The sequence below is a fragment of the Natrix helvetica genome (assembly GCF_964273705.1).
Source record: "Natrix helvetica genome assembly, chromosome: Z".
Taxonomy (NCBI): Eukaryota; Metazoa; Chordata; class Lepidosauria; order Squamata; family Natricidae; genus Natrix; species Natrix helvetica.
In genome coordinates, this window is record NC_138554.1 from 35,299,836 (window position 1) to 35,312,841 (window position 13,006).

Consider the following 13,006-nt stretch of genomic DNA (forward strand, 5'->3'; position numbering starts at 1 on the left):
GTCATCACTGACGGACACATGTGAATCATTTTTTTAAAATTTAGAAAGCAGAGAAATCATTTCAAAATACCCTGATCTTTATATATGTGTGTGTGTGTGTTTGTGTTACAACCCCTGGTATGACCAAATATGGGAGGGAGCTCACTCCTCCCTCTTTCTGTCCTTTCGGCTCATCACAGAAAACCATCCAGGCATAAACCCATATTTTTATTTTTAATGTTGCCTTTTTATATTTGTGTTGTATTTGTGCTGATAAAATAAAGGGAGACTAGTATAGATCCATTTCGAGCTATTTAGCTCTCATCAGCTAGCCATACCCTTACTGGGATTCGAACCTGGGCTGTGTTATACACTAGGCAAGAGCCTTAGCCACTATGCCACAGGCTTCTCCTCCTTTATCAGCTGAGCCAGGGAAATAAGTATGTGTTTGTGTTACAACCCCTGGTATGCCTAAATATGGGAGGGAGCTCACTCCTCCCTCTTTCTGTCCTTTCGGCTCATCACAGAAAGAGGGAGGAGTGAGCTCCCTCCCATATTTAGGCATACCAGGGGTTGTAACACAAACACATACTTATTTCCCTGGCTCAGCTGATAAAGGAGGAGAAGCCTGTGGCATAGTGGCTAAGGCTCTTGCCTAGTGTATAACACAGCCCAGGTTCGAATCCCAGTAAGGGTATGGCTAGCTGATGAGAGCTAAATAGCTCGAAATGGATCTATACTAGTCTCCCTTTATTTTATCAGCACAAATACAACACATACACACACACGCACACACACACACACACACACACAATGTATGTATGTATGTATGTATGTATGTATGTATGTATGTATGTTGTATTTGTGCTGATAAATCAATAAAGAGAGACTAGTATGGATCCATTTCAAGCTATTTAGCTCTCATCAGCTAGCCATACCCTTACTGGGATTTGAACCAGGATATGGCTAGCTGATGAGAGCTAAATAGCTTGAAATGGATCCATACTAGTCTCCCTTTATTGATTTATCAGCACAAATACAACACAAATATAAAAAGGCAACATTAAAAATAAAAATATGGGTTTCTGCCTGGATGGTTTTCTGTGATGAGCTGAATGACAGAAAGAGGGAGTAGTGAGCTCCCTCCCATATTTGGACATACCAGGGGTTGTAACACACATACGTACATACATACATACATACATACATACATACATACATGCGCCATTACAAGATTATGAAATTTTGTTGCTATATTTTCTGATGGCTTTGAAGAGAGCTTCCTTCACCTCTCTGTTTCTCAAGCTATAGATAAGAGGGTTGAGCATAGGAGTTAAAATAGTATAGAATATAGAAAAGATTTTATGTAGCTCTTTTAGTGTTTCAGTTTCTGGAACTACATAGACAAGGAATACTGAGCCATAGAAAATTGTCACTACAATGAGGTGGGATGAACATGTGGAAAAGGCCTTCTGTTGGGCAATTTTAGATTTAATTTGTAAGACAGTATGAAGAATACAGATGTATGAGACCACTGTTAAGAGAAAAGGAATCCCTGTTCCAATTATGCATAAAATAGAGGTAGCAAGCTTTACTAAGTGTGTACTGCTGCACGAAATGTTTGCTACAGGATATATATCACAAAAGAAATGATCAATTTCATTGGGTCCACAGAAGGTAAGCTTCAGCAGTAAGGAGGTTATGATAGTGTTGGTCAAGAGGCCACTCATCCAAGATGTGAGGACCAGTTGGAGACAGAGTCTACCATTCATGAGTGTGGTGTAATGCAATGGTCTGCATATTGCTAAATATCTATCATAAGACATCATTGCTAAAAGGTAGCATTCAGTGGCTACCAGAACCCCAAAGAAGAAATACTGTACAATGCATCCATAGATAGGTATAGATTGATCTCCAGTTACAAAACTAGCCAGCATCTTGGGTAGAATGGTAGAAATATAATAGATTTCCAAACAAGACAAATTTAAAAGGAAGAAATACATGGGGGTATGAAGATGCTGGTCAGTCACAACCACTGAAACAATTAAGAGATTACCAGCAATAGAGAAAGTATAAACAGGAAGAAATAATATGAAGAGGATTATTCTCAGTTCAAGGAGATTGCCAAATCCCAGAAGGATAAATTCAATAGGAGTTGACTGGTTTCTTCCCTGCTGGTGGAAAGTCAAATGATTCTGAAATACGATTGAAAGAACATAATTAATTTTGGTGACCAGAACATCATCCTTCCTTTTTCTTTGATCCTTAAACATTATTGGACATTTAGAATAGTGGTCGCAAATCTTTTCCCATTTAATAATGTAAATTGAGTATCCAAATTCGAATAGCCGAGAGCTTTCTTCCATTTCTCATTCACTGTATACAGACATATGTATAATCTCGCTGTAGACAGACAGACAGACAGACAGACAGACAGACAGACAGACAGACAGACAGATCACATACATACATACATACATACATACATACATACATACATACATACTTACATACATACATATGAGTTGTGGAGAAAAAGAGAGAGAGAGAGAGAGAGAGAGAGAGAGAGAGAAGAAGAAGAAGAAGAAGAAGAAGAAGAAGAAGAAGAAGAAGAAGAAGAAGAAGAAGAAGAAGAAGAAGAAAGAAAGAAAGAAAGAAAGAAAGAAAGAAAGAAAGAAAGAAAGAAAGAAGGAGGAGGGCGAGGGAGGGAAGGAAGGAAGGCGACATCCCATACATCTCTTTTGCCTATTGCTTATATTTATGGATATGTCTGCATAAAGTTATTTATCTATACTCTTCAATACACAGCTATTCAGCATCTTAAATTAATGGACAAAAAGTTGGAAAAACATTATGGAACTCTGAACAGAGAAAAGGCAATATGTACATTTATTGTTTACTGGAAACTCTTTATAGACTTTTTGAAGTCAATGAAACAGAAAAAAAATGAATTTAACAGTTTTGATAATTACCTAAGGTGGATTATAGAAAGAAGTGAGCTATTGTTGTGGCACAATTAAGAGGAAAGTTTATAATTATATTTGCAACTGCTGTAGAAAAGATCAAAAGCTGCCTCTTCATACTATTTTTCTTTCTTTTTTCTTTTTCTTTTTCCTTTCCTTTCAGTTTTAGTTTTATTTAGTTTGAAATCTTTTTCTTTTCTTGTTTTTTTTATTATTTTGTATTAGTTTTCATATTCGTAAGCAATAAATTCATTGAACTGATTAAAACAGTTCACAGAAACTAAATTACTCACACTTATAAAGATTATGCTGCTCTTCAGTTATTACAAAAATGACCACAAGATTTTCTATCATCTATTTGCCTGTCATCTATCTTGTTATCATCTATCTCCACATAAAACTCAGATTATATCAATAAAATATATCTCACAGAGTACAAGTACATAAAGATTTACCTCTGAATTGTTTATATTCCTCAGTAAAATCTCTGTAGTATTCCATTCATGTTCCATCTCAAAGATGTATGCTTGTATCTTATCAAGTCCAAACTTCTGTTATGGATGGTCTTAAAATCTGTCTTAATTTTCCTGTCACACAGTATCTCAAAATAGTTAATATTTGAAATAATATATTTGAAATCACTTAAAAAAGAACAGATTTTTCCCTACATTTTAACTTCATTATTAATCACAAAAGAGCCAACAGCATTTTGTTTTGCCGAATAGAACAGAATGGAGAAAAAAATTCTGAGAACTGATATCTCATTTTAACTGATATTTGTGTAATGAATAGACTGACAATAACAAATTCAAATATTATGGATATGTGACAATATTTTATTTTAACTGATTTAAAGAAATAATATGGAATCACAGTATTTCATATTACAGAAAGGTATGATATATCCAGAATTCATGGTATGTAAAATAATGCAATAATATTCAATATAAAAGCATACTTAAGTTCTTTCTCATGTCACACTACCTTAACAATCTATAGTTCATTACTTTAAGATTGAAATAATTGAGCCAAAAAAGACAAGCATAAACTATCTCCAATTGATCCATATTTAGTGATGAAACACTCACCTTCTGATAACCCAAATTCCTTCCTGAGTAGGGGGTTGGACTAGAATACTTCCAATATTTTTCTAATTCTGTTATTCTATTTTTCTCTTTGTACCAACAAGAAATTCCTTTTTTACTAAGTTCTTATCTACTATTGTATTAGTGGGGTACTAAATTGTCTGTCTGAAAGAAAATCTAGATGTTATACCAAGCATTTCAAACTATTTATCATATATTAACATTCATATGGGAGATATTACAATTTTCAAACAGGAAAGCTTGCATATCTGTGTATGCAGTCAGATATTATTAATTACTCTTTCTACACTGATCACAAGTGTGTCCTTAAGGTATAAATCTAATTTTTCTTTCCAGTTAGATAGTGACCTCATGAACATATCCACTTGGTTTTCATGGCAATATTCCAAAGGTGTCTTCTAGAATGTATTCTCATATTTCCAATGTAGATTGCAAGATTGAGATTCTGTGGCAATTTACCATGCAAATTTTAATAAGTTTTAATTTATTTATTTTCTAAGCTTAGAATGGATAGCTATGATTTACAAATTGCAATAATGCTTCTTGGAATACTAAAGTAGAATTCAACCTTACTTTTAAAATAGATAGTTTTGTAATTCTTAGCAAAGGAAGAAAACAAAATAAAGTCTAAAGGAGTCTGAAAACTATGATATATTTCACCCAAACCAAGTTGAACAAATAGATATTTCAGAATTTGTTGGTCCAATATCCATTATTTTAAGCTAGTCTTGCCAATGATAAGGTGAAAAGGAAGTTTCAGATCAACTACAGAGCTACACTTTCTTACTCCTTATCTAAATCAAAGTGATTTAGAAATTTGTGAAACACTAAATTAATATCTGACCTTTTACACAGTAGGGTTTTCTTATCACTGTGCTTTATTTCCAAAATCAATTGGGAAGGAAAGAAATCCTATTATCAAAGGGAGCAATGTTTATAGTAGGTAAAGAAGATAAGAAAAATAGCATTCCACTCTTTACTCCAAAAGGATTTTCTATAGTCTCATACTTCAGCTAGTGTAATATACCAATAACATAGCAGTGGCCAGATAATTTATTTGAAACTAAACATGTCTGGTTGCTTTAAATAACATGAACTCCAAAGTTGCTTTAAGTTAGGAGTTAGCAATTCATGGTTCGCATGCCACATGGATGCCAGAACCACTTTTCACATCATTTTAATAATATCAAAGAAATATATTTTAGCATTTTTAACCTTTTTTCAATCAATATAAGAGTGGTGGTAGAGGAAGCAGAACTGAAATTAGAAGCATACATTAAAATAATTACCATAAAGTAGCAGAAAATAATGAAAAATATTTGTTCCAGTAGTGAATATTATGTATGCATGAATCAAAAACACAGGCCCCAGCAATTTCTTATAATTAAAACAATAATCAGAACCTGCCACTGAATATAAGGCATAAATTTCAGATATCTAATTCATCAAGCGATTTGAACATGGGAGATGCCATTAATAGCATTTAATGGAAATATTCATTTAATGGAAATATTTAAAAGAAAAGGAATACATTTCATGAATCTATCTTTCTTACACAGATACACAAAATTCCACATGAAATTGCATTTAAATAAAAATACCTAAATTTACAGTATGAAATAAATATTTCTTAAACTCACATTTATTGTTCCAATAGAATATGTGGAGCACTGGGTTTAATTGTGGAGGGCTTTTTTTAAAATAAAGAGATGGGTTAGATAAATTGAAAACAACCCACACAAACCAATTCTCCATTATACCAAGTAGCAACCCAATCTTCAACAAGAAGAGTCATGTAAGAAAATAATTCAGATGCTTACAAATACATGGCAGCATTCAATTCAGAATGCCAGGAAACAAGGAAACAGATTGCCAACAAAATGGTTATCTACACAACTTTATCAAATAGTGCCTGACCATTCAACTCGCTATAGCGCAACCAACAGAAACTATGAGAAGGATAATATATTGACAAAAAATATCTGAACCATTCAAAAGACTGTTAGAACCACACAGCAACATATAAACCGTCTGAAATCTACAAAAAAATTAAGTAAATTTTAAGTAAACCAAAAGGCATGTACACATAACCACCCCTTCTCCCCCATAACCCACCTCTGCCATCTCCACTAGTTTGCTGACTTGGAAGGTTGGGGAGCACTGATCTACAATATATAGTATCAGTGGTGGGTTCCTAACGGTACGCACCAGTAAGCCAGAGCTGGTAGTGGAAATCAGGCATACGTTTGCATACTGGTAGAGCCGGAGGTCCATGTACCTGTATGGTCTCTCCCCTGGCCTGCCCCTGATTGCTACCCCCTCCCACTGGGTCACCACTCGCTCTCTCTCTTGCCCCACCTGTCCGCACCATACTTGCTCTGTGCACCCCCTTCCTTTGCCAGAGTGGAGGACTCGGCTGTTGGAAGAAGCACTGCACTTCGCTCTCTTTGACATCCACCTCGTTTGCTATGAGGTGGGGAAAAATCCATGTGTTGGAGGGAGGAAAGGCCATCCCTAGCAGAAGCTCAGCCTTCTCCCCCCTCTAATGCATAGATTTCTCCCCACCCCATGCAAACTAGGCAGCTGTCAAAAGAGAACGAAGCTGCTGTTTTGGCCCAAGAAGCAACACCTCTGAGAGTCTCTCACTGGACGGCACCTGAGGCCACCTCGCCTCCTTCTGCCCCACCGGAAAAAAGAGTAGCTCCACTCTCATGCTCTTCTCACTGACGCTGTCCAGCCTGAAACATGAGGATCATGGAGGAAAGCATTTTCAGGCCGAGGCGCAGAAGCGGAGAGAGCACAAACCTCCTGAACAGAGGGAAGTGGCTGCCAGTGATGCTCTCAGGGCGAAAAAATTGTGAGTGGAGAAGGCTTGGCTCCCTCAGGAACCTCCAAATGCTTGCTGCCCCTCAAACACCCGCTGAGCCTTTTCCCACTGCAGATGCAAGGATCGTGGAGGAAAGAGCTTTTAGGTGGCAGCGCCTCTGCAACCACAGTTTTTGGAATTGGGGAGGGTATCCTCTGCCTGAAAATGCTTTCCTCCACAATCATCACCTTTCAGGGGGCAGATCTCACCAGGAGAAAAGAGAAGAAGGTCTGTGGTGGAAGAGACTAGGAAAAACCTGGGGAAAACTACTAGAACAATAAAATTAAAAGTGAGGAAAAGGATTTTGAAGAAAAGATATAATAATTATGAAAAGGAGGAGGAGGAGGAGGAGGAGGAGGAGGAGGAAGAGGAGGAGGAGAAGGAGAAGAAGAAGAAGAAGAAGAAGAAGAAGAAGAAGAAGAAGAAGAAGAAGAAGAAGAAGAGGAGGAGGAGGAGGAGGAGGAGGAGGAGGAAGAAGAAGAGGAGGAGGAGAAGGAGAAGAAGAAGAAGAAGAAGAAGAAGAAGAAGAAGAAGAAGAAGAAGAAGAAGAAGAAGAAGAAGAAGAAGAAGAAGAAGAAGAAGAAGAAGAGGAGGAGGAGGAGGAGGAGGAGGAGGAATAATAATAATAATAATAATAATAATAATAATAATAATAATAAATAATAATAATAATAATTAATAATAATAATAATAATAATAATAATAACAACAACAACAACAACAACAACAACAACAACTTCGCCATTGCCGGTCCCAAGCCCGGATGAGAAAGGAGGAGGGTTGGGGTCAGGTTGGCAACCTGGCCCCATAAAAAAACTCGCCAACCCATACAACATGGTGAAAGAAACGAATAAAAATTCTATACCACATCGGTCGTCGCGCGGGTTAACAAGGGCCGCGGCGGATGTTGAGGTCCCTGGGCATCCATCGACAAGTGGGCTACAAGTGGACCAGCCAACAAAACGACAGAAATATAGTGCAGATGAAAATCGTGCCATAATGGCCTGTTATTACAACTCAGAGCCAAAAAAAAGAGGCTATTTAAAGCGAATGTATGATTTATGGAAACAACAATATCGCGCAGACTGATTATAAATTGCGGCACAATTCAGTAGCACAAATGATCCACTGGAATTTGTGCAAAAATTATAATATTAAAACAACAACAAACTGGTGGGAACATAAGCCTGAAAAAGTCACCGAAAATCAGATCGTCAAGATCCTGTGGGATTTTCGTATACAAACAGACAAAATACTAGTGCATAACACACCAGACATCACACTGGTTGAGAAAAAGATGGTTACAATCATAGACATTGCAATACCAGGTGATAGCAGGGTTGAGGAGAAGGAACATGAAAAAGTCGCGAAATACTAGGACTTAAAAATTGAAATCCAACGATTATGGCACAAACCAGCAGTGGTAATTCCAGTGGTAATCGGCACACTGGGTGCTATTCCAAAAGCACTGGAATTACATTTAAAACAGTTAAAACTTGACAAAATCACCATCAGTCAAATGCAAAAAGCTGCACTGCTTGGATCTGCACGTATATTACGAAAATACGTTACGACGTCCTAGGCCCCTGGGTGGGGCCCGACTAGTAATCAATGCCAAATCTGGCGAATCAACTGGCCGCTGTGATACAATCAAATAATAATAATAATAATAATAATAATAATAATAATAATAATAAGAAGAAGAAGAAGAAGAAGAAGAAGAAGAAGAAGAAGAAGAAGAAGAAGAAGAAGAAGAAGAAGAAGAAGAAGAAGAAGAAGAAGAAGAAGAAGAAGAAGAAGAAGAAGAAGAAGAAGAAGAAGAAGAAGCAGCAGCTGCTAGGAGAATGGGAGAAAAGAAGAAAATTAATAAGAAGGGGAATCTTTGAGAGACCAAGAGAAAATGGTAGAGGAGGAGAAAGGGAAAGAAGGAACATATTAGTACATTTAAGGGAATTGTATTTATATTGTTAATGGTATGTAGTCAATTAAGATATAAGGAAATTATAGTAACATTGTTAATTGTGCATAATAACATTGTTAAATGTTCTCTATGTAAAAACTGAACTTGAGGATGCATGTTGCTTATAATAAAAAAAGACCAACAGATGAAATATGAAATGATAATTTGGTTTAACTTTGAAGGGGCAATTAGTGATATTGTTTATGTACTAAGAAGAAAATAAGTTTAAGATCAAAAATATGGAAAGAGAATAATATGGCTGAAAACAGAACTATGATGTAAAATGGATTATGTATATGAGAGAATGTAAAAGAAAAGACCTGGATAACACTTTGTTTATAAAATATGCTAAAATTTATAATAAAAAATAAAAACCTTGAATTAAAAAAACAACAACCTCTGAGTCTCTACATTTTGTGTTCTGCTGTATTCTACTGATCAGCCTGTCATGTTCCTCCAAGCTAGATTTAAAAAAAAGATTCTCCCACTTTCTTAGTTTTAAAAAAAATTGCAGCAATTCAAAGGGACTTCTCTGAGGGTAGCACTTCTGGTCCTACTCACTACAAGGTCTAATTGAGGAATTCGAATACAGCAGGATGCCTGGAACTCCTGAGTAAATCTATTTACAATTCTGAAGGGGAAAGCTATGTTAGATTTAGAATCTCAATTACTTTGGCAATACTTTGGCAAAGAAAATATTATTATTTCTATGTGAAATAGTCTAACGTCTATGTTTGAAGCAAAATGGTCCTATGGGAAAGAATGAATTAGCAGATCCTTGAGGTTTACAAGTATGACTCCATCATACTTTTTTCTCTAAAGAGCAAATCAGCAAATCCCCTGGTTTACATAAAGAAATATAATTGTCTAAAACATTTCTAGTGTACTGAACATCTACTTTTGACATTCAAAATTTAGAGCAATTCTTGGTTATTCATTGAAAGCCCCTGAACAGAGAGTGATTGCAGGTAAGTGCTAACCTACTGTTGATTTTCTTTATCTAAAAAATAGGAACCCTTAAAACCTTGCCTAAATGAGAAACCATTGTTTCAACAAACCAAAATTAGGTGTGAGCATAATTCATATTTCCAAAGCAATTTCTCATTTTGTTCTGCTCCTATAATGTACAAATGTCATCTTGTCTTTTTATTTTTTAAAAAAGCAAAACTTAAGAACTTAATTCCACTAGTTATTCTTTGCAATTTTTCAATATTTGATTCTTTCTAGAGTTGAACTGTTATTATCTCAGTTCTATTAATCATGCATCAGAGCTAATATTGATCAGTGTTCTTCATGATTTAAATTGTCTAAAAACATGGAAGTTATAAATATAGTATCTATTATCTATCAGCATATTAATTTTGTTGTTTGAGGTTAACCTGTGATAAATTGTTCTAAATTTAGCAGGATGAAAAGAAATATTGAAGATATTTAAAAAGATATAGGATATTAAACAAAGAAAAATAATCTGCTACAGAAATGCAAAGGCCCTTTTAATCTGCTCTTCCCACTTTATGGTAGGAGGTTTTTTTTTTTGTAATTTCCTAATAATTTCCCTAGATTTTGTTAAATATACTCAGTTTGAAAGATTTGAATAGAGTTTTAGAATTGGGGCAATAATTCAAATATATGATATCATTGAAAGAAGAAATATACTGATAGTTAAAATAACAGTCATGAGAAAGGTAACTGCTTTGGTATGTAAACCTAAAACATTTACCAGGTTAATATATATTGAATACAGTGGGAGTAATATCTGGGTAATCCTAAATATTGGGATTTATTGGATAGTTATTTATTAAAATCATGAAATGCCATTCTTATTTTTGTTGCTTAAAATATCTTACAACAATAAAATGGCACTGAGATTAGGAATACCAGATAAATTTAATAAAAAATTAAATATATGAGGTGACTGAGCACAGTACAATATAAAGCAAATAACAATTAGATCAACTGAAAGAGAAACAAATACAAAATAAAACCAGTCTAATATGATTTTTTTAGTTTTATTTGGAAATCCTTTAGCTCTTTAGACTATATCTGGATCTTTAAACCAGTATGTTTTTATTTTGCTATCAAAAGAATGGATATTTTTAATTTGATAGATTATTTATTGTAAACTGATATTTTTACTACATTATTGCTAATTATTGATCTTTTATTTGATTTCAGTAACACTTTAGGTGATCTTATATATAGTCCTAATCTAAAATAGCTTTGAAAATACTGGTTCATATTTTAGTTGGTATACAATGTCCAGATAATAAAGCAACATTTACCATTGTCCAAATATTAGCCCTACATCATATTCCATTATTCAGATTTTCATGTCTATTATCTAGAGAAATTGAAAATCATCATTATAAGAATAAACCTCAATTAAATTGAAAGGATAAAATCATGCTTGTAACTTTGGGATACAATAAAAGTGAACTCAGAAAATGTTATTGAATATTCATTGGCAAAAGTGGAATTCTATATTCCTAATCTAAATTTCTAATTAGATTCAAATCACAAAATATTATTTCCTCCATGAAATGACACAGACTATTTTTGAAACAGAAGATGTCATAAATATTGCTATGGCTTCATAGTGACTTCAGCAATTCTTCTGCAACTCTATTTCAAGCCTCTCTACCTAAGAAGATAAGGAAAATTCTGGTTGGAATTATATGTGCATTTACATTTTAAAATCCATTTTAAAATCCATTTCATTTTTATTTTATTTTACAATTCAACAGACCTCCCATGGGTTCCACCAATGAGAAATATACAGAAAGAAAATATGATAATTACCAAGTGGATGAAATGTTCAACATAAAAACAAAAAACCAGACTATAATCTCAGAATTCATTCTTGTGGGATTTGCAACTCTCCCTGAGTTACAGCCTCTTCTGTCCTTTTTCTTCTTAATGATATATCTTGCAACAATAACTGGGAATCTCCTCATTATATTGTTAGTCATAGTTGACCACTATCTTCACACCCCCATGTACTTTTTCCTGGGGAATCTGTCCTGCCTGGAGACCTGCTATAGTTCAATCATTTTACCAAAAATGTTGGCCAATTTGTTTACTGGTCAACAGTCTATTTCTTTTACTGGATGCCTAGTCCAATTCTATTTTTTTGGTTCTTGTGTTTGCATAGAAACATACCTCCTGGCAGCCATGTCCTATGACCGATATCTGGCAATATGTAGACCTCTACATTATACTTCTATCATGCATGTTATGGTTGGTGTTCAGATTATGATTGGATGTGGATTGGTTCTTTCTTAGCAAATTGCCTAACAATAGCACTGCTCGCTCAGTTATCATTCTGTGGCCCTAATATTATAAATCATTATTTTTGTGACTTGATTCCACTTGAAAAACTTGCATGTAGTGACACAACAATAGTTCATCTTGTTACCTTCCTTTTGACTGTCATTTTCACTATCACTCCATTTCTACTAACACTAATGTCTTATATTGCCATTATTTCCACAATTCTAAAGATATCTTCCACTACCGGAAGGCAAAAGGCCTTTTCAACCTGTTCATCTCATCTCATTGTGGTTTGTATTTTTTACGGTACACTAATAATTGTCTACATTTTGCCAGATACACCCAGTCTGAGGGAACTGAATAAAGTTTTTTCCATTTTCTACACTGTCTTGACACCTCTGATCAACCCTTTAATCTACAGTTTAAGAAATCAAGAGGTCCATAAAGCCCTGAGGAGAGTTAGATGCAGAATATATTATTTTGCAAGAATGCAAGCCAATACATTATCATAGATTTTTAAAATCATTTATTTCGTCTTATGTTTATTTTTATTTCTATATTCATAAATATTGTTACAATTATTGCCAATCATCTTGCCAAAGGAAGCTCTAGGCTGCTTATAATCAGTTGAGAGAAAACAAATTTAATACATTAAAACAATAAATAGTATCATTAAATGTGAATTAAAATTAACAGAAATGGGGAGGAAGGGATCAAGATGTATGCAGTAAGGTGGTAGATTTAAATCCAATAAACTACTGTGTGTGTGTGTGTGTGTGTGTGTTAGACTTATATATTGCTTTAAAGTGCTTTAAAGCCCTCTCTATCAATTTGCAGAGTCAGCATATTGCCCTCAACAATC

General features: G+C 34.6%; 2 protein-coding genes across 2 annotated transcripts; one reads left to right on the top strand and one right to left on the bottom strand.

Moving 5' to 3' along the window:
* Positions 1-1,214: 1,214 nt before the first annotated feature.
* LOC309401537 (olfactory receptor 11A1-like) lies at positions 1,215-2,252 on the bottom strand (the record flags this gene model as incomplete). Its single annotated transcript, XM_081970607.1, has 1 exon — positions 1,215-2,252. One exon carries the CDS (start codon positions 2,250-2,252, stop codon positions 1,215-1,217), a length of 1,038 nt encoding a protein of 345 aa, XP_081826733.1.
* Positions 2,253-11,625: 9,373 nt separating this feature from the next.
* Positions 11,626-12,656, top strand: LOC309401538 (olfactory receptor 1E16-like; the record flags this gene model as incomplete). Its single annotated transcript, XM_081970608.1, is given in 2 exon segments — positions 11,626-12,133; positions 12,136-12,656. Coding segments are annotated over 2 exon segments (1,029 nt in total).
* Between the last annotated feature and the right edge of the window lie 350 nt (positions 12,657-13,006).